The sequence below is a fragment of the Microcebus murinus genome, chromosome 10, assembly GCF_040939455.1.
Source record: "Microcebus murinus isolate Inina chromosome 10, M.murinus_Inina_mat1.0, whole genome shotgun sequence".
Lineage (NCBI taxonomy): Eukaryota > Metazoa > Chordata > Mammalia > Primates > Cheirogaleidae > Microcebus > Microcebus murinus.
Genome location: NC_134113.1, coordinates 10,280,031 through 10,305,884, shown reverse-complemented (window position 1 = coordinate 10,305,884; position 25,854 = coordinate 10,280,031). Strand labels below are relative to the sequence as shown.

The window sequence follows — 25,854 nt, the reverse complement described above, 5'->3', positions numbered from 1 at the left end:
GGCCTTAGTGACTGTCTGGCTTCCAGAGGGCCGTGAGGACAACATGCTGGTGGACTGGTTCAAGCTCATCCATGAGAAGCACCTGCTGGTGCGGCGGGAGTCCGAGCTCATCTATGTGTGAGTCCCCCCGCGCCCTTGGCCCTGGCTCCCTCCCAGGATCCGTAGAGCTTAGCACCGAGAGCCCTCGCCCTCCCCCATCACACCGCACAGGGCAGAATTGTCAGTGGTCGCTTCGTTCCCACCCCTAGCTTCAAGCAGCAGAGCCTGGAGCAGCGCCAGGCTGACGTGGAGTACGAGCTCCGGTGTCTGCTCAACAAGCCAGGTGAGCACAGCCACCTGCTCTCCATGCCACCTGCCCTGGGGTGAGGGGGCAGGGGACATGGCAGAGTGGGCCTGCTTCTTCCCCTGCAGGCAGGGAGTGGATGGTCAGAGTCTCGGTGGGGGGTACACAGGCAGACTGGCGACAGGGCCAGGGAGGGGGAGGCAGGAGGGACCGTCTGGGGCACTGAGGATGAGAGAGACTGTCACAGGTGGTGAGCAGGCCAGAGCCGCAGCAGGAGAGGGAACCCTATGGACAGTGTGGGGCTGTGGACATTCGTGGTGTTGGGCATGAAGGGCTCTTGGTGAACACCAGGCCCAGGTCCAGCCCAGCCCGATTTGGGTGTGGGGTCAGGTGGTCCTGTGTTACACCACTTACTTGCTGTGTGACCTTGGGCAGGTTTCTTAGCCTCCCAGCCTCAGTGGCTTCAAGCGCTAGACAGGATGGAAGGTACCCACCCACCTCGTAGGGTATTCTTGGGGCCAGGAGATGGCAGATATGGAAACTCTCTGTACCTTCTGAGACGCTGATGGTTTTTGTGTGGCTGAGTTGGGGTTTGGTGAGGGAGGCCCCTTCTGTGTCCTATGGCCATGACATGCAGTGACCTGCAGCTGCAGACGGAGACCACGGACTGTGGAGTGTCCAGAGCTGGGAGCCAGGGCTTTTGACCACTTTCCTACGGCCCAACCATAGTGCCCACCCTCGGCCATCGTTCCCACTTGACAGATGAGGAAAGGGAAGGCCAGGGAGGTTGAGGGACGTGCCCACTGGTGACGGAGCTGGGCTTATGTCTGTGTCTCTGGCCTGGGCCTGTCCCTGCACACATGGCTCCTCCTATCTGCTGGGACGGTGGTCCTGCCTCTCCACTGACTGGGAGGGTGGAGTGTCCCTGTGGAAGCCACAGAATGTTCCTGGCTTCTGCTGCCATCTGTGAGTCACTCCAGACCTCCAGGAGGCTGGGTGTGGCCACCACTCAGAGGGCGCCACAGCGACACCCTGTGGCCGGAGAAGGCACAGCGCCTCTGCCTGGACCTGGGCTTGCTGTGGTTTCTCTCGCCTTCTGTGTGGTGGCTGCGCACCCTGGACTTGTCAGCCTGTCCTGGATATTGCCTTTGGAGGGTGAGGCTGGTTTATCAGGTCCTGAGTCCAGTATACCATAAGGACCATCACTTGGGGGTGTCCGCTACCCTGGTTCAAATACTGGCTCCACCTTTGTTGTGTGACGCTGGTCAAGAACTTCACTTCCCTGAGCCTCAGTTTCCCCACATGTAGACTGGGGACATAACTTACCCAGGTCCCAGATTTGAGAAGTGGCAGAGTGAGATTTGAACTTCGATGCTGACTCTGAGGCTTTGCCCTGTCCCCAAAACTGGGCTGCGTCACCTGAATATTGGCAGGAGGGTGAGGCGGTAGGGGAATGCGACAGTGGCTGAGGGGGCCTCAGGATATTTATTCCGAGGCGGGGAGGCCTGTGGCAGCAGCTTTTGTGGGAGGAAGGCAAAGTGTGGGCACCCCTCCTTGGGGCCTGCAGGGTGGGTGGGAGAGGAGGGAATACCAAGGTCCAGGGGGGGTCCTGAGGGTGGTCTTGTGGGATGGCTGGGTTCTTGGGGGGAGAGGAGGCCCAAGGGGTAGCAGGTATGCCTGGCATCAGGGGCTCCCTATCCCCAGAGGCCCCTCTAGTCTACTCTCCTTTGTGGCCTTGGGTGAATGTCCCAGTATGCCACTTGGGTCACCTTGCTTCTCCTGCATGAGGACCCCCGGGGTTCCCTGTTGTCTCCTACCTGTGCCCCATTCCAGCCCACTCAAATCCTGCCTCCTCCGAGAAGCCACCTGGTGAACATTCATCGAGCAGATGAGTAACCATGAGCAGGACGCTCTGGCATGTGCTGTGCAAGGGGCCCTTGCAGGGCTTTGGGTGGGCACCCTGGTATCTTTGTCTTTTCAGTCACAACCTTCGTTTCCCCAGGAACTTGTAGAAACGGCCCCTCCCTCTGGTGCGCTTGTGTCCAGTATGGGGCTGGCCCTCAGCGGCCCGTAGCACTTAGGCAGTGGCCCCTGGCAGCGGGCGGGGCCGGGGCTTCCCCCCACTCACACCCCCAACTTTTCTCCCTGAGCAGAAAAGGACTGGACAGAGGAGGACCGGGGCCGGGAGAAGGTGCTGATGCAGGAGCTTGTGACCCTCATCGAGCAGCGCAATGCCATCATCAACTGCCTGGACGAGGACCGGCAGAGGTGACACAGCTGAGGGAGGGACTCCCAGCTAGGGAGCTCCTGGGGGAGGCCATGCCTAGGGCTCCACGGGCGGGGCAGCTCCCTGGCAGAGCCCGAATCACAGCCTCACACGCCAGGGCCCAGCAGGCCCTGCCCTCCGGCCGAGATCCCTGAGCACCCTGCCCAGCCCAGTGTAGACTCAGAGGCTGGGAGGGACTGAGATCACCTGCTCTTTCCCCCGTCGAACGCTCAGCTTCCCTTTCTCTCTTCAGGGAAGAAGAGGAAGACAAGATGTTGGAAGCCATGATGAGGAAGAAAGGTGAGGCCCCTCCTGGGGATAAGGCTGGTGCCTGGGAGTTCTGGCCCCCCTGAAACTTGAACTGCAGCCTGGGGGATGGAGGGGAGGGGCAGGGTGAGGGGGACGCAGGAGCAGGCGCTGCAGGGGTGGCTGTGCACACACTCCCAGCCTCTGTTTTGCTGGGGAGGCCGTGTGTGGCGAGGGAGGCCGGCCTACGGCCAGGAAGGCTGTGGCCTGGCTTGGAGGAAGGCCATGGGCTGCCTGGATCCCACAGGCAGGACTGTGGCAGATGGGGGACGTTTTCCCAGGGTGGGTTTGCCTTAAGCTCTGCATTCCTCCTTGAGGGTGGCAGCTGGTTTGGGTGGCGTCCGTGGGGATCAGATGGTGCCTGGAAGGGTTCAGAGAGCTCTGGACTGTGAGTCAGGGGATCTGGGTTTTGATCTTGGTTCCACCAGTGACTCACTTTGTGGCTTGTGGTTAAGTCTTGATTCAGGCCAGACTCAGACTGTGGGGTTCTGGTTCCACCTCTGGTACTTATTGGGGTGACTTGAGCCAGCCACTCCACCACTCCAGTGTCAGTCTGTATCTGCAGGATGGGGGTGACACTGGCCTCCTCCCAGGCACGTACTGAGGGTTACCGAGGTAACCTGGAAAGCACTTAGCCCTGGGCCTGGCCCTCCAAAGAGCTCAGTTGGTATCAGTCCATTTCAAAGGCCCACATTTCCCTTGTCTATGAAATTATGGGCTTGGGCAGAGGATTTCTGAGGTTTCTTTTAGCTCTGACAGTCAGCATTTGTGTTGTAACCCACAGAGCTGTGAGCACCAGCCTCGGTGAATTGGGCCTTTTGTAGACAAATGTCTGCCAGGCTCCAGAGTTGCCAGGTTGCTCTCGCATGTGTTTATCTCCTGATCCTTGCCAAAACCCTGGGAGAGGGTAGGGCCCCATCTTCTAGGTGAAGAAGAGGAAGCTGGGAAAGGTGAAGTGACTTGTCCGGGGTTCCACACAAGAGGTGTGGGGTGGGGCCAGGCCCCCGCTGGCCACACACCCAGGCCTGCATCACTGCCCCGGGCCTCCCCACTTTGTTAAGTGCTCCCCTTTCTCTGCTGCAGAGTTCCAGAAGGAAGCTGAACCCGAGGGCAAGAAGAAAGGGAAGTTCAAGACCATGAAGGTGCTGAAACTGCTAGGAAACAAGCGTGATACCAAGAGCAAGTCCCCCGGGGACAAGAGCTAACAGCGAGGGAAGCCAGCCAGGGACTGCCACTGCTCCTGGACCCGCCCCTGTGTTGTGCTCTGCCGGAGGGCGTCACCCGCCTCCCTCAGATCAGTGCAGAGGAAAGGCGACTTAAGGGAAGGCAGCCTCTGGGTGACGGCCTCTCCCTCCTCAGGGTCCTCCAGCTAGGCTGGACCAAAGAATCCTCTTCCCTCCTCTCTGAGCCCCAGGCAGCTGTGACTCACCCCTTCCGGTATGATTCTAATGACTCCCGATGCTGGGACTGACCCGAGGGGCAAACGGGGTCCCAGGGTTCAGGGCAGAGCAGCAGCCGAGCATGTCCGCCCGCTGGTCCTGCCCAGCCCCTACTGTGATGGGGCGACTGCTTGGTCCCTCCTCCCTCTGTGCCACGTCCAGATAGGATTCCTGGCTCTCAGAGTTCTGCTCGTGACCTCTGGCCTGGGTCTCCCGCCTCTGGGGTTCTGCTCCTCTTGGCAGGCCAGCAAGCAGGGCTCGGCGACACTGGCTTCCTCCCGCCCCAGCCCTGGCTCCGAGTCTCTGTCTTCCTGTCCTGTGCGGGCGCCCCTGAATCCCAGGGTCTCCTCACTCAGGAGCTCTATTTGTGAAGTGTCTCGTTAAGTTTGGGTTCGCTGCTGAGTGTCTGTGCTGTCAATGCCATGGCCCCCAAGGGCAAATCCGTGCCCTCCCACTCTTCCTCGGAGTCCTAGGGGCACTTCCCTCATGTCCCCTCATTGCCTGGGGAACCTCACCTCCCAGGACTGTGACTCCTGTGCTGGGGCAGGTGGTGCCTGCGGGATTCCCCTGGTGCTGAGTCCCACAGGAAGAGCCTCTGGTCCCTTGATCATCAGCCTAGGCACGGTGCTAATTCTGGTTCTTTCACTTGTAGTCTGACCCCTAATGTAGGCTTCCTCCCCCACCCCAGGGCCAAGGGGGTGGGGGCCTGTGACCATTTGTGGTCACCACTAGTCTCTCTCCTCTCCCCAGTGCATTCCCACCTGAGGACTGAGGGCCACTTGCCCCACTGGGATGGCTGTAGGAGAGAAGGCGTGATGGGGACAAACCCCTTTTCCCCAGGGAATATGCCCGGCAGCCCTTTGTCAAAGCACTGTTGCTATAAGCTATCTCTGGGATGCCTCTAGGCCTCCTTCCCTCAACACACCTCTAGGAAAAGATCACACTGTATTAACTCGAGAAGATTTTCCTCACCAACAATAAACGGAGACGACCTCAGCTGCCAGTGCCCTGTAACCTCAGGCCATGGCCACATCTGCCTTCCTGCCTGCCTTGGCCAGCCTCGTGGCTGGGCATCTCTGGGTGCCCAGAGGGCTTAGACCCATATTGGGGCTATCCTCCAATAGGGACCTTGACCCTCACTGCCTGCCACTGGGCAGCATCCTCTTCCTCTGCAGGGCGCCTGTGCAGCCCCTGGCGGCCTCCTTCCAAACATGCCTGCCGACTTGGAGCTGGGGCCAACAACGCCAAGGCCTTTCTGGGGCCAGGCAGGTAACACGTGTGAACCGGGCCAGGTGTAACCTGAGGGTGGCTCCGACAGGCTGTTTCCGTGTTCGGAGACAAGGTGGTTGGGGCAGGGGTGAACTGGAGTGTCTGCCACAGCTCAAGGGGACAGTCTCCCTCGCTTAAGTCAGTGGTAACCTCTGGAAATGAATGTGGGCCCAGTGTTGCTCGATGTTTGCCATTTTTCATAAGCTGGAAATCCAGCTTTTGTGTGTAATTTGTATATGTTGACAAATAATTTGAATCTAACAAGAATAGGTAGATACTATGTTGTCAAGGTTGCACAGAATTTGTCCTGGGGTTGTCCATTTTGCTGCCACATGGTGGGGTCTTTGAGGTGGAGGACAGCTGTTCCCATCGTACTGCACCCTCTGCCCTCAGGTTCCTGAGGGTGTGTGGGCACAGGCTTCCTGTGCAACAGCCCTGAGCCACCCTTGATATGGGCCTCTCCACTTAGAGGGCCGTGTTTATTCTGCAAACCAAAACTTGGGTCATGTGACCTGATAGGATTCTGTGACTCTCTCCAGGTACAGGAGACAGGCTTGGTTCCAAAATATTTTGGTGATGTATAGAGATAGGAAAATGATGGAACACTGGAGAAGGCTCATGGGTGCCAGAGGTCAGAGGGAAGGGGACCAGTGAACTGTGCACCAGGCCAGGGTGGGGGCTGCTCACCTTGTCAGGTGACTCTTCAAGGGCCTCACAGATGGGCAAACGGGCACTGAGGCTGTTGGTTCTGCCCAAGGTCACACAGCACATGCTGGGCTTGGAACTCCAAAGCCAGGGCTCTTTCTGTCTGGACCCTTGGTGCTTCTTTCCATGGGTCATGGGTTTAGTGGAAATACATAAAGCTAATTGTAATCCTGAGTAGGCTACTTGCTAGTTAAATGCCCTTGGTTGGAGTATCTTGGTAAGCCTTAGTTTTCACGGATAATGAACTATCCCAGAAGTTTATTGAGATAATCTGAGAGTGAAATTCAGCACCTTCACAGTGGCCAGCCAGGGGGCACTCAAGAGCAGTGGTTCCCATTTCCTCTTGAAATATGCAAAGAGGTAGCTAGAAGCCACCTGTGCTTGACAAATTCTAACTCCTTGGACAAATAAGCCTTATCCCTCTGAAAACAAAATAGTACATGTAATGACCCATGTTAAACGTGGTTTATTGATAGTTAATCATTGTGGTTGAACATTTGCCAAATGTGGTAAGAAGTCAAATAAGTAGATCCCGAGACACGTTGGAAGAAAGGAATTGAAATCATTCCTAAGATCAGAAAACTAATGGGCAGGACACACAGGCTGGAGGTGGCGGGAGGAGGGCCTGGTGGATGCCTTCAGACACAAGTCTGAGGTGGGGGATCGGGCCTTGCTTTCACTGTGGATGAGACTCTCCCCTAGAAAAGACTTGAAGTCTGTGTCTGTGACCCTGGGTCTTGGAGGCTCTAACAGCTGATCTCCATGGTCAGGGCTAGGCTGCTGTGTGCGCGCCGGGGCACCACAGGCTACGGCAGTACTATGCGACCATTTGACATGGCTGGGCTGGCCTGGGGACAACCCTGCTTGGCAAAGGGGTGGGCTCAAGGATGGGTTCCCCTGCCCCTGTCCCTGGAGGCAGATTAAGAGGTGGCAAGAGCCTTCCTAAGTTCCTCACTCCGCTTGTGGTCAATGTCTTCCATCTCCCGTAGTTTCTGCGAAGGGCACCAGGGGAAAGTGGTATCAGGGGCAGAAACCCGAGGAACTGTCACAGATTTGAACTAGAGCTTGACTCCTGAACCCCACGGCCATAGCTGGCCCTTGACTTCTACTCACACTCATGGTGGGCTCCTCCCTTCCCCACTTCCCTGGTGGCTTTTTCTACCTGGGAGATTTCTGCAAAGATGATTCCTCGGTATTGCTTGCCCTGTCCCAGGGCCTCCATGTCAGCCAGAAAGTCTCTCCTGTCCTGGATTTCCTTCACCACTGGACAGGGGAGAAGGCTGTTAGCACACGGGGCGGTGGGGGCTGCCAGGCTCCGTGAGGGGTGAGGGGCAGCAGATGCCCCTCTTGGGGAGAGGAAGCGCTCTATTGTCACAATGGTGTTTCTCACTTCTTGGCCCTCAGGGATCCCCCCATCCAGTTCTGGGCCCCTCCACACATTGTCCCCTCCCACCGCATGATTGGCCCCTGGGTGGCTTACACTCTTCAAACCGGTCCAGCTCAGGGGCTGGGTCCTCCTGTCGCACAGGAGGGGCCTTTCTTTTCCGCTTCTCTGGGTCCTTCCCAGTGGCAAAGATACTTTGGAGTCTTTGTTTCTCCTTCTCTAGATCTCCTGCAGGGCCCGGAAATGGCCTATGTAGGTTGTGAAGGGTGCCCCCTCATGGTCAGTGTCCCCAGTTGCACAAGCTTGCTTTAAGTGTGGGGGCAGCCCCAGCCTCTTCCACCCTGGGTACACCTGAGCAAGGCATGTGAAGATAGGCAGGAAGTGGTTGAAAGAACCAGGAAAAGGGCTCTGTCACAACCCACACACTGCTTTGGTACACAGCAGGGCAAAGAAAGCTCAGGAACCTCCTAGGTTCTCAGGGAAGCCTGGAGTGGCAACCTGAGCGTAGAGCATGTGGGGAAATGTTAGGAGCATCTGGGCCAAAAGTTACATCCAATGCCAAGTGGGAAGAAGAGAGGAATGGCTCCATGAAGTGGGCTAGAGTGCAGAGGAGCTCAATTTCAGGGGCCACGTGAGGGCAAGAGAGCAGTGGCCTGAGGCCTGAGAACCAAAAGATCATTAGGGACTTGTAGAATCCAGTTAGTCATGAGCGTTCTGGAAAATGAAAAAGGAGGACTGCCTAATTGGTTTCCCTGCACCTTGAACACCCCCAAGCTAACAAGTGCCATGGCTGAAGAACATAAATATGAAAAGCCTTAGAATATGGTTAGCTACCTGCATACCTGCCCTCGGGGCTGCTTGTCCCCGTCCCCACCCAGGGAGATGGGTGAGAGGCCCCAGCCAAGGCCGTCTCACTCACTGGTGGCTTGAGGCCTGAACTGCTCCCGGCTGTAGGCTCCATTGGCTTGGCACATGCTGGCAGGCCGCAGGTGGGAATGGGCCGCTAGGATGGGAGGCAGGTAGATGGGCGAGGCTGGCTGCTTGGAAAGGGGGACCCTCTGGCTGGATGTTGGGCTGCACTGTAGAGGCAAAGTGTCTCCTCCTGGGGGGGAAGAGTCGGGATGGGAGGACCTAACTGGATTTTGTTTTTTTTTTAAATAGAAGTGATACCTGCCTGTTATAACAAGTTAAACAGTACAGAAGAGTTATCCCTTCTCCCCTCCAATCCCACCCCCCTACAATGAGCAATGGTAACAATTTGGTGGGCACTTTTCTTACTTTTTGATGCATATACAAACATGTTCAAAGATAAATGTGCATATTTTATATATGCATGTAAGATTCTTTTTCAAACACTGGATCATACTGCAATGTATTCAATAACAGACTCTCCAGTTAACAATTTATCATGGACATCTTTCCAGATCAATCCATTTATATTTAACTTATTTTTTATATAGCTATATACTAGTCCTTAGAATGGATACATTATTTATTCAGCTAGCCTCCTAGTTTTAGAAATTCAGGTTGTTTCCAGGCCTTTTTGTTTGTTTTTTACTACTACAAACAATGCTGCAATAAACATTCTTGTACATCAGATCTCTGTACTGGTGCTCTTATTTCTATAGATGAGTTCCTAAAACTGTCTGCTTGGTCCATGGGCAGGGAGGGACATTTTTTCTTTTCTTTTTTTTTTTTTTGAGACAGAGTCTCACTTTGTTGCCCAGGCTAGAGTGAGTGCCATGGCATCAGCCTAGCTCACAGCAACCTCAAACTCCTGGGCTCAAGCGATCCTACTGCCTCAGCCTCCCGAGTAGCTGTGACTACAGGCATGTGCCACCATGCCCGGCTAATTTTTTCTATATATATTTTTAGTTGGTCAATTAATTTCTTTCTATTTATAGTAGAGACGGGGTCTCACTCAGGCTGATTTCGAACTCCTGACCTTGAGCAATCCTCCCGCAATCCTCCTGCCTTGGCCTCCCAGAGTGCTAGGATTATAGGCGTGAGCCACCGTGCCTGGCAGGTGAGGGACAGTTTGGATTGTAACAGATGCCTGTGCCTCTTCCTCTCTGTCCCCCTGCCTTGGCCATGCCTGAGGCTCCTCCCCAGGCTAGCCAAGTATGTGACCTATCTGGTCAGTGGTCTCCTTCTCCCAACTGCCCTAAAGCCCAGCTTAGAGCAGGCCATCCCCTGTTTTGATCTGGCCCTGTCTAGCTTTTCGAGCTGTCCACTCCTGTATGCATCAGCAAATGTGTCCTAGGCATCTACCTCGAGCCAGTCCTTGGACACTGGGGGAAAGTGGGAAGTGCAACAAAGTCCTGCCCTCCTGGTGGGGGAGGCATACAGAGGATGATGAAGTAAGTGTCACATACCATGCGCTACATGAGATGGCTGGAGCACGGGGTATGTCACAGTGAGGCTCACAATTTTAATAGGGCAGCCAGGTAGGCCTCATGAAGGGGATAACATTGGAGAAAAGACCCCAGAGTGGTGGGGAGGCCAGCTCTGTAGGGTTTTTAACAGCATTCCAGGCAGAGGGAACAGCTGGAGCAAAGGTGCTCAGGTGGGAGCATGCCTGAAGTGTCTAAGTGACAGCAAGGAGACTGGGTGAGCAGGGGGAGTAGACGTCAGAGGTCACAGGAGCCCCTGGAAAGCCTGGTTTTACTTTGTATGAGGTAGGAAGCCATTAGAGGGTTTTGAGCAGAGGAGGTCCCCTTTGGCTGCTGTTGAAATCCAGCATACTGGCCAGGTGCAGTGGCTCACAGTAATCCTAGCATTCTGGAAGGATCGCTTGAGGTCAGGAGTTCTAGACCAGCCAAAAGCAAAAGCAAGACCCCATTTCTTCTAAAAATAGAAAAAATTAGCTGGGTGTGGTGGCACATGCCTGTAGTCCCAGCTACTCAGGAGGCTGAGGCAGGAGGATCACTTGAGCCCAGGAGTTTTTTTTTTTTTTTTTTTTTTTTGAGACAGAGTCTCACTTTGTTGCCTAGGCTAGAGTGAGTGCCATGGCGTCAGCCTCGCTCACAGCAACCTCAAACTCCTGGGCTCAAGCAATCCTTCTGCCTCAGCCTCCCAAGTAGCTGGGACTACAGGCATGTGCCACCATGCCCGGATAATTTTTTTATATATATATTAGTTGGCCAATTAATTTCTTTCTATTTATAGTAGAGACGGGGTCTCGCTCTTGTTCAGGCTGGTTTCGAACTCCTGACCTCGAGCAATCCGCCCGCCTCGGCCTCCCAGAGAGCTAGGATTACAGGCGTGAGCCACCACGCCCGGCCGAGCCCAGGAGTTTTGAGGTTGCTGTAAGCTAGGCTGATGCCACAGCACTCTAGCCCAGGCAACAGAGCGAGACTCTGTCTCAAAAAAAAAAAAAAAAAAAAAAAGTAAGACAAAAGTGATGCTGTAATTGACTGTATAAACAATGAGCATAGCGCTAGTGTAAAGATGCTGTGCCAATGAACGGATTATGCCATGTGGGTTCGTTTACATGTGTGGAAGAAACTAGTTCCTGAATTATTAATTTGATTATTTAATTATAAATTATGGTTATGGGGACCCTTGGGAGCCCACTGGTAAGTACGGAATGCTGTATGTTGGGTGGTCCATGACCTGGGGAACTACCTCTGCTATGTTTCTTCCTATACCTATATATCTGTGATAAAGTTTAATTTATAAATTAGGCACAGGCCAGACACGGTTGCTCACGCCTATAATCCTAGCACTCTGGGAGGCCAAGGTGGGCGGATTGCTTGAGGTCAGGAGTTTGAAACCAGCCTGAGCAAGAGCGAGACCCTGTGTCTAGTAAAAATAGAAATTAATGGACCAACTAAAAATATATACAAAAACTAGCCAGGCATGGTGGCACATGCTTGTAGTCCCAGCTACTTGGGAGGCTGAGGCAGTAGGATTGCTTGAGCCCAGGAGATTGAGGTTGGAGCTAGGCTGATGCCACGGCACTCACTCTAGCCTGGGCAACAAAGTGAGACTCTGTCTCAAAAAAAAAAAAAAATTAGGCACAGTAAGAGATTAACAACAATTAATAAAATAGAACAATTATAACAATATACTATAATGAAATTTAAATTACTGTGTGCTCTCACTCTCTCAAAAATATCTTATTGTACTATACTATACTATTATATATTATATAATATATCATATATATTATATATTATTATACTATTATACTATACTATACTATTTTCAGACCTAGGTTGTCCAAGGGTAACTGAAAACACAAAAACTGCAGATAAGGGAGTGGGGGGAGACTACTATACTTTCACTTTTTTGTTTTCCTTAAAAATAACGGAACGTGTGGTGAGAGGTGAGCTATGAGCTGTGGAAAGGCTTTGCCTATTTCAATTCAGCCAATTGCTTTGTTTCTGCTAGCTAAGCTATAAGTGGATACAACTATGAATAAGAAACATACATATCCTTTGGAGGACACATATAGTCTGTAACAGGGAGGGACAGATTACAGAGATGACAGTGTTGAGACTCTCTTGGCTGGCAGGGGGTCTCAAGTGGGCCATGATCCCTTGGGAAGGTTGGCTAGAGCCAGACTGCAGGAGGTTTAATTGTGTCAGTACCCATATCCAGGTAAAAGAAGCAAAGGCCCCAGAAGCAAGCTGTAGAAATGTGATTCCCTTTTTTTTCCTTCTGAGTCAGGGTCTTGCTCTGTTGCCTGGGCTAGAGTACAGTGGCATCATCATAGCTCACTGCTACCTCAAACTCCTGGGATAAAGCGATCCTCTTGCCTCAGCCTTCCCAGTAGCTGGGACTACAGGCATGCACCACCAACCCAGCTAATTTTTCTTTTTTGCGTAGAGACAGCATGTCTTGCTCAGTCTAGTCTCAAACTCCTGGCTTCAAGCTATTCTCCCACCTTCTTTCCCAAAGTGCTGGGATTACAGGTGTGAGCTACTGTGCCTCACCTGTCTTTGTTTGTTTGTTTATTTAATTAATTTATTTTTTGAGACACAGTCTCACTCTGTTGCCTGGGCTAGAGTGCCGTGGCATCAGCCTAGCTCACAGCAACCTCAAACTCCTGGGCTCAAGTGATCCTCCTGCCTCAGCCTCCCAAGTAGCTGGGACTGTAGGCACGTACTACCATGCCCGGCTAATTTTTTGTATTTTTAGTTGTTTGGCTAATTTCTTTCTTTCTTTTTTATATTTATTTATTTATTTATTTATTTATTTTGAGACAGAGTCTCACTCTGTTGCCTGGGCTACAGTGCCATGGCATCAGCCTAGCTCACAGCAACCTCAAACTCCTGGGCTCAAGCGATCCTCCTGCTTCAGCCTCCCAAGTAGCTGGGACTACAGGCATGTGCCACCATGCCTGGCTAATTTTTTCTATATGTTTTTAGTTGGCCAATTAATTTCTTTCTATTTTTAGTAGAGACAGGGTCTTTCTTGCGCAGGCTGGTTTTGAACTCCTGAGCTTGAGCGATCCTCCCACCTCGGCCTCCCAGAGTGCTAGGATTACAGGCGTGAGCTACTGTGCCCGGCCTTTGTCTTTTAATTGAAGTCTTTTCAATGAGGAGCATTAAAAATATGGCCCTGAATCCATCTGCCAAGGAAGCCTCTGTGGACTACCTCTTACTTTTCATGGTGTCCATGATGTGGCGCTGCTGGAAGTTAGTCAGTTTGGATTCCTTCATCATCACTGCAAGATAAAGCATTCTATGAGGTCTCCTGGGCTGCAGGCAGATGCCTTCATCTCACCCTACTGAAATTTAAAATCGCATTACCTCCTAAGTCCATTCTGCACTGAAAATGCCCTCTTTACCTTTCCTTTTTCATTCTTTATATAGCACTCATCACTACCTCAGTTTTATATATTTTATTTATTTGTTACCCTTCTACTATATTAGCTCTATGAGAGCAAGACGTTTTTGGTTTTTTTCCGCACTGCTGTATCCTTAGCACCTAAAAACAATACCTAAAGCACACAGTAGTCTTTAAAATTTTTTTGTTGGATAGATGAATGAATTCACACTTGTTCATTCATGTGTGAGGGGCCAGAGCTACAACTGTGAGCCGAAATAGGTACAATCCCTGCGTGATGGAATTTACGACCTAGGGGGATAGATGGGACACTAAACTAAAAGTCTGACTATAGGTGTGCTAAGCCTGACGAAGGAAAATGTATTTGGCAGTGTGAGGACACACAACAGTTGGTCTGACTCTGGTGGTGGTCTTGGGAAAGCTGAAAGTGTGATCGAAAAGATACATAGGAATTAACTACTCTAAATCTCTTCATTCTTTGACTTTTGGCCCCATGCAAGCTGTAGCACCTTGAGCCTTTCTTTCTTTCTTTTTTTTTTCCTAGGACTAAAGGAAGGAAGCACCTTGAGCCTTTCTGAAACCCCAGATTCCTTATCTGTAAAAGGAAACAGCAGCTGCTAAGCCACAGTTCATGAGTGGGAGAACTGAGTTAAAGGACACCGATCTTCTCGCGTAGTTTAACGCACTGACCTCTGAGCAGCTCGCAGGTCCCGGGGGTGTAAGTGGTTGGCTTGGGGCAGCGCCAGAACCCCGTTCCTTTGGTCACCGTCTCCGCCCTCTCCTGTGAAGCCATGGGAGGGCCCTGAGGAGGGAAAGAGGCAATGACATACCCTCTGCCTCCCAGCCCCAATCTCTGCCCCCCACTACCCATACCCCTTAAAGTCTGGTAGCGGGGCGCAGAGAATCGTGACCCCACCAGTTAATAAAGCGACAGTGCCCAATTCTTCCGCCCTACACACAGGCAGATACGCCGTGGCAAGGAAGTCCCCTCGAGAGGAAGGGAGTGTTAAAATAGCCATGGTCACAGTAGTACCCACTGCAGATATGCCAAAATTGAAACCTCACCCTAAAGAGCCCGTCTGGGTGCCCCCTTCCCATAGACAGCGGCGTGCGGGCTCCGGGAGACGGCGACCACTGCTCTACCGAGGAACGCGCGCCAGAGACCTGCAGAAATCCTGCGCGATCCGGACCGCTAGCGGTTCTGGCTACCATAGTAACGCGCGCCCGCCGATCCACGCATGCGCGCCTTTGCCACTTCCGCCTACCTCCCGGAAATGACTTCCTTTGCGACAGGGCGTCTGCGCAGGGTTCGCGTGGTGACCCGCTAGGCGGAGTCGCGCTGTTTGCGGGTCTTCACGCGGGTCAGGGGCTTACGGCGAGGGTGTCATGTCAGACAACGAGGACAAGTGAGTGCGGGAGCGGAGGGGTCTTGGCGGGGGCCTCGGAAGGGGCGGGTGAGGCGGGGCCTGGGCCGAAGGCGGCTGAGGAACCTGGCGTCGGGGGCAGTGTCTGAGGGGACTGGGGTCCGGAGGCGGCCGGCGGAGCTGGAGAAGGGAATGGCGCGGAACCAGGAGTGTAGCTCGGGCCCGAGGCTGGGCACAGACAGGCCCAGGCTCGAGGATCCGGAGAGGTTCCATGAAAAGGGTGTCTTTCAGCAAACTTTCCACTGAGCGGGTCCCTGACTTGTAAGGGGAATATTGAGGTGAAGTAGGTGTAGTCCCTGCTCTCCAGGCACTCACTTTCTAGAGGAGGGGACAGTCCCACAAGCAAGCGGATAATGCGGGTCATGTGAGCTTCTGTAGTAGGAAAAGTATGTAGTGTGTAAGTTATCCAGAGGAGCGTCTGTGCAGTTTCACCGGGTGGTAAAAAGTCTGGAAGGGTTGCAGTCTTCTAGGTGAGAGAAGACAGTGGCTTGAACTAGGGCGATAGCAGTAGAGGTGGTGAAAAGTGGTTTTGAATTCTGGAAATAGTTTAAAAGTACAGCCAAAAAGATTTCCCGGTGGATTGGATATAATACGGTCAAAGGAGAAATCTATCCTTTTTTTTTCTATCTTTTTTTTTATATTATATTTTTTCTCTTATTTTTCTTTATTAAAATAGCTTCTTAGGTAGAGAAATCTATTCTTAAGATAAAAACATAGGAGTCTTACAGTCCCAGTAACAGGAGAGGCTGAGGTGGGATGATTGGTTGGAACCAGCCTGGGGCAACATAGGAAAACTGTAAAAAAAAAAAAAAAAAAAAAAACACAACAGTAGGGGTTGTCAGCAGAAGCATATTAGTCAAAACTAAGACACAGGCCAGGCGCAGTGGCTCACACCTGTAATCCTAGCACTCTGGGAGGCTGAGGTGGGTGGTTTGCTTGAGGTCAGAAGTTCGAAACCAGCTGAGCAAGAGCTAGACCCCGTCTCTACTATAAATAGAAAGAAATTAATTGGCCAACTAATATATATATAGAAAAAATTAGCTGGGCATGGTGGCACATGCCTGTAGTCCCAGCTACTCGGGAGGCTGAGGCAAAAGGATCACTTAAGCCCAGGAGTTTGAGGTTGCTGTGAGCTAGGCTGACGCCATGGCACTCACTCTAGCCTGGGCAACAAAGTGAGACTCTGTCTCAAATAAAAAACAAAACAAAACTAAGACACAGGTGGGATCACCAGAGGAGTGTCAGTAGAGGAGAGATGACCGATGACGAAGTGTTAGAGCATTCCAACATTGAGTGCTTAGGGGGAAAGAGGAGAAGCCAGCGATGTGGGGGAACAACACCAAGAGAGTGAGATGTCCTTGCAATTACTTGAGGAGAGTGAATAGAGCAGGAGGGAGTGGCCTAGTGTGCCCACTGATCAAGGTAAATGAGAACAAGAATTGTCTATTGGATTTAGCAATGTGGAGATCATTAAAAAACTTAAAGAGAGTGGTTTTGATAGATCTGTGGGGGTAAAAGTCTTATTGGAGTGAGATTATGGTGGCAGGATGGGAAGAGGTGAATTGTAGACAGTGAGGATGGACAGCTCTTTCATAAATTTTGCTCCAAAGGGAAGCATGGGGCTGGGTGAGGTTGCTCACGCCTGTAATCCTAGCACTTTGGAAGGCTGAGGTGGGAGAATCACTTGCACTTGAGGCCTGTAGTTCTAAATCAGAGGGCAAAATATTGAGACCCTGCTTCTACAAAAAATAAAAATTAGCAGGGTGTGGTGGTACGTACCTGTAGTGTTAGCTGCTCAGGAGGCTGAGGCAGGATTACTGGAGCCCAGGAGTTTGAGGTTACAGTCAGCTGTCCATGATGCCTCTGCACGCCAGCCTGGGCAACAGAGTGAAACCCTGTCTCAAACAAACAAAACCAAAGGGGATCATGGAATTAGGACTGTGGGGAGGAAGGAAAAGAGAAGGTTTTAAGGTTTTTGTTTTTTTTCTTTAAGAAGGGAACATAACAATGTGTTTATTTTATTTATTTATTTATTTTTTTTAGAGACAGAGTCTCACTGTGTTGTCTGGGCTAGAGTACCATGGCATCAGCCTAACTCACAGCAACCTCAAACTCCTGGGCTCAAGGGATCCTCCTGTCTCAGCCTCCCAAGTAGCTGGGACTACAGGCATGTGCCACCATGCCCAGCTAATTTTTTTCTATTTTTAGGTGTTTGGCTAAGTTCTTTTTTATTTTTTTTATTTTTTGAGACAGAGTCTCACTTTGTTGCCCAGGCTAGAGTGAGTGCTGTGGTGTCAGTTTAGTTCACAGCAACCTCAAACTCCTGGGCTCAAGCAATCCAACTGCCTCAGCCTCCCAAGTAGGTGGGACTACAGGCATGTGCCACCATGCCTGGCTAATTTTTTTCTATATATATTAGTCGGCCAATTAACTTTCTATTTATAGTAGAAACAGGGTCTTGCTCTTGCTCAGGCTGATTTCGAACTCCTGACCTTGAGCAATCCTCCCGCAATCCTCCTGCCTTGGCCTCCCAGAGTGCTAGGATTATAGGCATGAGCCACCGTGCCTGGCCTGGCTAATTTCTTTATAGTAGAGACAGGGTCTCTTGCTCGGGCTGGTCTCCAACTCCTGAGCTCAAGCAACCCTCCCACCTCAGCCTCCCTGAGTGCTAGGATTACAGGTGTGAGCCACCGTGCCGGGCCTATAACACTGTGTTTAAATGCTGATGGGAGTGATCTAGTAGAGAGGGAAACAGTGATGATAAATGAGTCCTAGCAAAATCTGGGACCAGATGGGGAAAGATTGAAGGAGTAAAATGGAACAAAAGTTTGAATCACTTGTTAAGTAGGTATTTACTGAGTTCCTTTTACATAGCGGGTAAGACACAGATCTCTGTCCTCTTTGATTTTAGTAAATGATGCTCTAACTCACGTATTTCTTCTTGTACAGTTTTGATGGCGATGACTTTGATGATGTGGAGGAGGATGAAGGGTTAGATGACTTGGAGAATGCCGAGGAGGTCAGTATTCACTTTAAAGTCCCACTTCTGCAGCCCAGGCTGCCAAGTAGCCCAGCAGGTGATAATTATCTGAATGTATCTGCCTGCTGTTCGTGGACAGAGCCCCTGCCATAAGCATCCCCAGTGAGGGTGAGAGGTGTTCCAGTCCTGGGTAGTGCAGTAGCCTTGCACAAGATGGGTCTGAAAGCTTTTGTCTGCTCAGTCCGCAGCTTGCAGCTTCTGGGGCAGTTAGTTCACAGAGGTGAAACATCTTTACCAGCTTGTCTCCTTCATTCAGCAAACCTGTGTTGAATGTTTATTGTGTGCCAGGTGCTCTACAGGGTGGGGCTCCTTAGGGAGCAAAGGGAAGAGTGGCCTGGGATCAAGCTGGAGAGGTAAGCAGGGCCCAGATCAGGCAGGATTTTGTAGCCTAAAGGGAAGCCACTGACAAGTTTTGAGCCAAGGAGGGGCATGATCCAATTTACATTTTAGAAAGTGCATTCTGTCCTCAAAGAGTGAGGAGTGAATTGGAGAGGGGCCAGAGTGAAAGAGAGACCAGTTAGGTGACTCTCTCCACCCTCTAGGGGAGAGACCCATGGCTTGGACGTAGGTGCTGGTGGTGTAGGTGATGAGAAGGCAGATGAAAGAGGTATTTTGGTGAATTGGATATGGAGCTGTGAAAGTGGGAGATGACAAGGATGACTCTCAGGTTTATGGCTTGGGCAACTAGGTGGGTGGGTTGCTAGCTTCAGGAATAAAGTAGGACTTGTCCTGTGTGATGGAGGGAGAAATGCTGTGTCTCCTGGAGAAAGGGATCCCTCATTTTTTTTTAGGCTAGGAAGCTGAAGTCCTTTGTTTTGGATTTCCTCTCTCTGCATGGCACTTTCTCATACCTGTTCACTTGAAGCAGAAGCCTCCTCTTCTATCCTTCTGATCTCTTTGTATCCCTGTCTATTGATTCTGTCTCCTAGATATGGCTCAGCTCTGTCTCTGTTTCTCCACTCCTCGTGTCTCAGCCTGGCCTAGAGCTTGTTGTTTGTCATCCACATTTGTGCAGAAATTGTGTGACTAGATTTCCTGCCTTTAGTCTTACTCCAGACTCTGCTGTGTGTTATTCTTCCAGAGTTCTCTTTATTTTTCTTTTCTTTTTTTGCAGCCTGAGTGTTTGCCAGTGGAGTCCTCTTTCTTAATCTGCCTACAAGATTGGTTATTACTGGTATTCCTAAGTGGTCTCTCTGCTTCTGCCCTTGCCCTTACAGAATATTTCAACAGAGTATCCAGAATGATTTTTTTGTTGTTGTTAAAGATGGATTTTCACTATGTTGCCTCAAACCCAGAGCTCAAGTAATCCTCCACCTTTAGCCTCCCAAGTAAATAGGACTAGAGGCATGTGCCATTGCACCCAGCTCTCTGTTTACATATTTTACTTACTAATTTTGTTTATTGTCTGTCACTTCTCATTATACTGTAAGCTCTATAGGGGAAATAATTTTTATCTATCTTATTCACGGCTTTATCTAAACCACTTTAGAATACTGTCTGACATGTAGTAAGTGTTCAATGGGTATTTGTTGGCTTAATTATTTATCACAGAATTTATTCTCTCGCCTAAAACCCTCTATTCACTTTTTGCTCTAATCATGGTCCACAATTAGTTGTTCAAACCTATTATGTTCTCTTCCTCCTCTGTGCCTTTGCATGTATTCTTTAGCTTGCTGAGAATGGCCTTCCCTTCCTTCTTGGTTTGGCAGCTCCTACCCATCCTTCTAGATTAGCTCAAGTCTCCTCCCTGACAGTCTTCCTAACTCCGAGTGTGAGTGGGCTGTCTCCACTTTCTTGTTAATTGTGCTGCGTGGTGCATTCTTTCAGAGCACCCTCTGTTCTGTTTACTCTTTCGTGTCCCCCTCTAGAGTGAATTCTTTGAGAGCAGAAACTCCCCTTTCTGGCTGAGCACCTATTGCAATATCTGGCACAAAACAGATGCTTAATAAGTAATTGTTAAATATGTGAATATATAACTATTCTTGCCTTCACCCTAACTTTTCTAGCCACTTGGCTCTTTGGTTCAGTCACCCTAATTTGAAAGATGGAGTGCTTGTTCCTGGCTTCCTGCTTATTGCGATTCATTGTGCTTGGGACTTCTTTTCTGGGGCCAACCTTCTGGGACTGCCCCATCACCACGCCTTCTGCCTTGCTGTCTTTTGGATAAGGCGGCTGGCTCTGGGATTCTGATCACAGTTCCTCTTTATTACTGGGTCTGAGACTTTGGCCAAGTTTAGCTGACTCCAGGCCTCTGAAATGGGGACTATAATCGCTGCTGCATACAGTTATTGTGAGGATTCAGTGAGGTGTTAGTAAGCAGTTGCGTGGTCCCTGGCATGCTATAAGCATTAATGGTAGTCATAGCAGTGTCATCATCACCCTTCCCTCAACCCGTAAAAATGCCCTCTGAGATTTTCCCTCTTTTTTGTCTTTTTTGTCTCTTGGCGTCTAGGAAGGCCAGGAGAATGTGGAGATACTCCCCTCTGGAGAGCGACCGCAGGCCAACCAGAAGCGAATCACCACACCATACATGACCAAGTATGAGCGAGCCCGTGTGCTGGGGACCCGAGCTCTCCAGATCGCGTGAGTGTGTGTCCCTTCACTATCTTGTTCATCAGTCAGGCCACATCAAGCCCCTGAGCCACTGATCCTGCCTAGTCTGGCACCTGAAAACAGGACAAACAACCCCCCCCCCTCCCCGCTTTCACATTCTAAACAAAGGTAGTGCTGTCCTTGTGTGTTAGGCTTTGTGCTAGACCCCTGCCCTCAGGGAGCTTGTGATCTAATAGAAGTAGGACAGGAACATCTGAGAAGTCAAATAACAGTACAGGAGAAAAATAACAATAAACCAGAACTTAGATGATTACTTGTGAGGTTAGTGAAGCGCAAAATGTGTGAATTCAGAGCCCTAGACCATTGTGTGCCAGTTAGGAAGGGATTAAGGTAGTTCTTGATGTGAGGTAGACTGTGGTCAGCCCGGCAGAGTGAGGGCCCTCCAGCTAGAGGGCACGTCAGATGGGACAGCACAGCAGTGGCAGTGGTCTGGGGATTCAAACATTGCAGCCTTTTCTTTCTCTCCCAAGTTCAGAAGAATAAGAAGATGTAGGAGTTGCCCTTAGACAGGTGGATATCCAAATGTCCAATGATTGCAGATTCACCTAGTTAGCCACAGGCAGTGCTGGCCTTCAGATGCCTGCTGAGGTTGTGGACATAGTGGAGAATAGACTGGAAAGCACCCTCTCTGCCTGCAGGTGACTTTGAGAAAGCAGGGACTCTTACAGAGACTGGGCCACAGATACCTGCTCTTTTCTCCCCCCGGGTTCACCTGTCAGGTAAGCTACTCTTCCTCCTCTGCAGGAGTAAATGAGGGGGCAGAGAGAGGACAGGAATGTTAGCATTATTCTAATGGAAAGTCCTCCTTGGGGAAGCACGAGGCTGAGGACAGGAGCCCCTACCCCAAACTTCCTACAGGCTGGATTGGGCAATGGTGGGTGTCTGGAGAAGGGGGATTTTTCAAGTAGGGAATCGTGGAAATTATGCTGGGAAGAAAAGCTGGGGCCAGATTTGTGGACTCTACTTGCTGGAGGGGCAGTGATGCTGTCTGTATGTTCTCCTCCCTCATGTTCAAACAGCATCAGACTTTTATCTCCTCCAGTGGGGTAGAGATAACCACCGTATATCCTTCGATAAAGGGTTTTATGGGTGGGCCACACTGTTCTCACCCACTCCTTAGTAACAGACCTCTCATCAGCGTGGTTGCACCGCTTGCTCTTCTGGGTGGAATTAGGGCCATGCCCAGTATGATATCTTTTGGTACCATTGGGGTCAGGATTCTCCAGGCCTGCACCATCAATTATGGTAGCCACTAGCTGCATGTGGCCATTTAAATTAAGTAAGCTTAAATAAAATTAGAAATTCAGTTTTTGTCTCACTGGCCACATTTCAAATGCTCAGTAAGCACACATGGCTACCGGTTACTGTAAGGGGTAGCACCGATACAGGACAGTGCCATCATTGCAGAGCTTTCTATGGGGCATACTCATCTAGGCTAAAAATGGCCCAGTAGGAAGAATAATTCATAAATTACTTTTCAAACAAATAGACTGCTTATATGCAAGTTAAACAGTCTTTCAGCACTAAGACACTGTGCTAGTAGCTGCTGAGCACATGAAGATGATTAAACACGGAGTCCCCAGTCCTCTAGGTGTTTTCTGGTGGGAGTTGGACCTGTGCAGATACCCAGAGCCCAAGGCAGGCATGAGTGATGCTTTGTGAAAGGTACAAAAAAGAGAGGGCAGCAATTGCAGGGGTGACTGGGAAAGCTTCGTGAAGGATTAGAACTCCAGTGGAGACAGATAAAGAGAGGTGGTTTTTTGAGTAACCAGGTGCAGGAAACAGTAGAAGGAAAGATTCAGGTGGAGGCAGGCAGGTGTGATTGTGGTGGGGGATCGCGAATAGCTTGGGGCAGAAGGCTGTAAAACATGTCATTGGTGCCTTGAGTGATAAGTTTAGAAGATTGGAGTTCATTTGGTGGGCAGTGTGGAGCACTTAAAGGTTTTGAGTTTGATGTCCAGACCACTCATAAGTCCATTGTGCTGTTTTTTCTTAGGGTGCAAGGCTTGGTCCAACATGGTCCAGTCTGTAGTGCTCCTTCTGATAAAGGGATATGATACCATTTGTGGTTCCCTGTCAGCTGTCAGCCAGCTTATAGCTGGCACTAGGCTGTGACCCTGCACTTGGTGGGTGCTCAACAACCAATTCTTAGGGTTTGGATGAAGTTTTTGTCTGATTAATTGGCACCACCTGGTGGCTGATGTTGTTTGTCACATCCACTTCCTAACTGGATGGTTGATGTGCTTATTTGTAGAGGCCGTGGTGCAAAGACAAATTACTTAAGGGCACATTCTTTGACTTTGTGTATCATGTGCACATAGTAGGTGCTAGATGAATGAATGCTCTTGAATAATTTATATTTTGAAAGAAAGAAGGCCTAATATGGATCAGGAAAAGCATTTTGCCACATTTTTAAAAGCTTTATATTTGGATGATGTTTAAATACTTTTTGAGAAGAGATATAGGAAAAGTTAAACACTTGGTCTTTGCCCTGGGGAAATTTTCAGGCTTTGGGGAGTAACAGAAATCAGAATATTTAGTAAAAAAATTTGCAAGCAGGTAGCTCTCAGACTAGCTGATTATCAGAATCATCCAGGCAGCTTTGCAAATTCAGATTCTCAGGCCCTTTCACTAGAGATTCTATTCAGAGGGTCAGGAGAAGGACCCAGGAACCTGTATTTTTTGTACGCTTTGCTAGTAATTCTGGATCCATTAGTGTGAACTTGAGCTGGAATAATCAAGGGTGGCTTCCTAGAGGAGATGACCCTAGAATTGGCATCCCTTCATTTTTAGAGCCTCTGCTGTGGGCCAAGTGTTGTGCTAGGGGGTGGGCCCCTGTGTGAATCACTTGTCATCCTGGGCCACCAGGAACTCATGGTCCAGTGTGGAAAACTTCCAAACAAGTAGTTACAGTCCAGTTAGACTGGTGCCAAGAAAAGCATATGCAAAATGAGTTGGGGTACTAAACATTTAGCACATGATTTCCAAGGTAGAGACATTTGAGCCTCTCCCTGGCTTGTAGGGAGAGGAAGAACTTGTAAGAGCACACAAAAAGGAATCAACATGGTATGTCCAGGGAACCATAACTAGTTTGGTATGGCTGGAATGGGGAGTATATATAGGGAAGTAGCTTGAGACAGTGCTAAAAAGGTGAACAGGGAGCAGACTGGGTTCTGGCCTGGTAGCGGCGAGGAATCATGAAGCGTTGTAAGCAGATGAGCACCCTGACCGTAGGCCCCTGTGTGGAGGCTGGGGAAGAGGCTGGGCTGGAAATGCAGGACTTCCGGGGGGTGTTGCCACAACAGAGAAGGAAAATGAGGGGAGCTGGGCACTGTGGTGGGGCTCGTGGGTTGGATTAGAGCTGTCAGAATAGTGTGCCTTTACACATGCTGCCCTTTCCACCTGGATACTCTGCTGTGGCTGCTGGGCTCAGGAGTCTGCCATAGGCCTGGGGGAGGTCTCTGGCAGTGTCCTTGCACACTGCTCCCCACCACACCTGCATGCCTAGAAGGTGACCTTTCTAGGTGAGGACCAGCATGCTGCCCCACTCTCACTGCCCGCTTTGCTCTTCTCCCTGACTTGGCAGTCTCCCCAATACTTGTCCCTTTTCCTACAGGATGTGTGCCCCTGTGATGGTGGAGTTGGAGGGGGAGACAGACCCTTTGCTCATCGCCATGAAGGAGCTCAAGTAAGTCACCCAGATCATAGTCCACTCCTCCAGAGCCTTGGGAAGCATCTCTGTTGCACTCCCACTTCCCTGGCTGAGGAGGGTGGTGCTTGTACCTGTAGGAACAGCCACCAGAAGGGAGGTGGGGGGAAGAGCAGGAGGCTAAGGGGGAGGCATGGACCTCTCCTGGCTGTCCCTGCTGCTGAGGGCCTTACCAGTGTCTCACCACTCTTCCCCTCCTCTCTGCAGCCATGAGATGGCATAGCCCATCTAGACCCTTTGTCCTACACTTGAGATGTGGAAATGTTTGGTTTTTTTTTTTGTAATTGCTTTCCTACAAAGTATACTCGTCAGCCCCAAGAGACTGCTCCTGAGACTTTGCTTTCCTTGCATCTGTATACAATCTGTTCCTTCTGCCACAGAGCCGGGGTCACCAGCCCTCATATTCTGTGACTTCTTCCTGCCACAGGGCCCGGAAGATCCCCATCATCATTCGCCGCTACCTGCCTGATGGGAGCTATGAAGACTGGGGGGTAGACGAGCTCATCATCACCGACTGAGCTGGGGTCATCCTGACCTCACCCCTGCTCACTTTCATCCTCATTTTATGTGACAGCTGTAAATAATAAACTATTCAACTTTCCAGCCCCTCCACCTCCAGCTGTCTGCAACTCCACCACCTGCGTCTTCCCTGTTATGGCCCTGTGCCTGGAGTGTGCACCTATCCAGTGGCCCTGTGGCCATCAGCACTTTAAGAAGCACCAGTGGTCCTTAGCCCCTGTGGATCCCCCGCATCCCTCCTCATCTCCCTGTCCACCAGAGCAAAGGCTGTGGCAGAGGAGACACCTCAGCTGCCTTCCCAGCAGACAGACGAGTCTTTGTGCCCAGGGAGCTTGTTGCCATGGAAACCCCCAATTTCCTTTCCAGTGGGGACTGGCTGCAGGGGCTTCTCCCTTCTCAGGAGTATCACAGAGCAGGTCTCATCAAGCCACCCATTGTTTCCTAAGGACCTGCTTTGAGCCTCTTATCGAGGGCTCGGATCCCCTTTCAGGAGCAGTGCCCCAGCAGGAAGCGTGGGGGTGCAGTGATCTCCCACCCTCCCCAGGCAGAGCTCTGCCAGGCAAGTCAGCAGCTGAAGCAGGGACCAAGCACCTGCCCACCCCTGCCCCTGCTGCTCTGTCCCCACTCCTCCCCAGGTCACTGCCCACACACTGACCTCTGTGGCCCACCTCTCTGGTCTGTCATACCCATACCCTCTTCTTCTCAGTCCCTGTAAGATGTCCTTTTCCTTCTTTGTGGGCCCAGGATTCTCCGAGGCCTTGACTGGGATGGGTGCTGGGACGATGGTGCTCCTGGGTTCAAGGTGTTGAGTCAGAGCTGGAGCTCCCCCTTCCTCTGCCTTAGTTTCTAATGGGTCCTCTTCTCTCCTCCACCCTACTTACCCAACCTGAGGTAGGACTAGTCACATTGGCTCCTCCCTCCTCGGGGACGGGGAGAGGGTGTATACTGACACCAACAGATATAGAGGGGAAAATTGGCTCCCTGAATATTCCAGCTTTGACCTCCATTCCACTCCAGCTCCCCTTCCAGGAGGAGGAGGAGCCGGGCTTGCCTGTCATCTGCAAGAGGCAGGGCCCTGGGGACGGGAGTGCCAGGACAGGG

General features: G+C 50.9%; 3 protein-coding genes across 4 annotated transcripts in view; 2 read left to right on the top strand and 1 right to left on the bottom strand.

The window, feature by feature from the left end:
* Positions 1–5,843, top strand: part of MICALL1 (MICAL like 1) — a 28,657-nt gene extending 22,814 nt beyond the window's left edge. Inside the window, exons 12-16 of the mRNA XM_012741841.3 lie at positions 27–117; positions 249–322; positions 2,437–2,551; positions 2,803–2,849; positions 3,939–5,843. Coding sequence (XP_012597295.2) covers positions 27–117; positions 249–322; positions 2,437–2,551; positions 2,803–2,849; positions 3,939–4,060 — 449 coding nt within the window. The 3' untranslated portion in view covers positions 4,061–5,843. The remainder of the gene's footprint in view (positions 1–26; positions 118–248; positions 323–2,436; positions 2,552–2,802; positions 2,850–3,938) is intronic.
* Positions 5,844–6,714: 871 nt separating this feature from the next.
* On the bottom strand, positions 6,715–14,685 carry C10H22orf23 (chromosome 10 C22orf23 homolog). The gene is made up of 7 exons (XM_012741846.3): positions 14,514–14,685; positions 14,139–14,250; positions 13,264–13,326; positions 8,572–8,754; positions 7,749–7,880; positions 7,431–7,531; positions 6,715–7,260 (listed from the first exon to the last, which is right to left on the bottom strand). Exons 1-7 carry the CDS (start codon positions 14,658–14,660, stop codon positions 7,189–7,191), a joined length of 810 nt encoding a protein of 269 aa, XP_012597300.1. The 5' UTR covers positions 14,661–14,685; the 3' UTR covers positions 6,715–7,188.
* Positions 14,686–14,697: 12 nt separating this feature from the next.
* Positions 14,698–24,846, top strand: POLR2F (RNA polymerase II, I and III subunit F). 2 transcript variants are annotated; one of them, XM_012741847.3, is made up of 5 exons: positions 14,698–14,854; positions 17,822–17,891; positions 20,365–20,495; positions 24,142–24,213; positions 24,662–24,846. In XM_012741847.3, exons 1-5 carry the CDS (start codon positions 14,835–14,837, stop codon positions 24,750–24,752), a joined length of 384 nt encoding a protein of 127 aa, XP_012597301.1. In that variant the 5' UTR covers positions 14,698–14,834; the 3' UTR covers positions 24,753–24,846. The 2 variants fall into 2 exon arrangements, with proteins under 2 accessions (XP_012597301.1, XP_075863110.1); XM_076006995.1 differs by having other exon boundaries at positions 24,615–24,838.
* Positions 24,847–25,854: the final 1,008 nt, after the last annotated feature.

Excerpts from the sequence above, each read along its gene's own strand:
- C10H22orf23 (XM_012741846.3), bottom strand. The coding sequence starts at position 14,660 with ATGGTAGCCAGAACCGCTAGCGGTCCGGATCGCGCAGGATTTCTGCAG. Across the intron at positions 7,881-8,571 it reads GTTCAGGCCTCAAGCCACCA|GAGATCTAGAGAAGGAGAAA; the intron begins GTGAGTGAGACG and ends CGGGCCCTGCAG. Across the intron at positions 7,261-7,430 it reads TCTTTGCAGAAATCTCCCAG|AAACTACGGGAGATGGAAGA; the intron begins GTAGAAAAAGCC and ends TGCCCTTCGCAG.
- POLR2F (XM_012741847.3), top strand. The coding sequence starts at position 14,835 with ATGTCAGACAACGAGGACAA. Across the intron at positions 17,892-20,364 it reads ACTTGGAGAATGCCGAGGAG|GAAGGCCAGGAGAATGTGGA; the intron begins GTCAGTATTCAC and ends CTTGGCGTCTAG. Across the intron at positions 24,214-24,661 it reads ATCGCCATGAAGGAGCTCAA|GGCCCGGAAGATCCCCATCA; the intron begins GTAAGTCACCCA and ends TTCCTGCCACAG.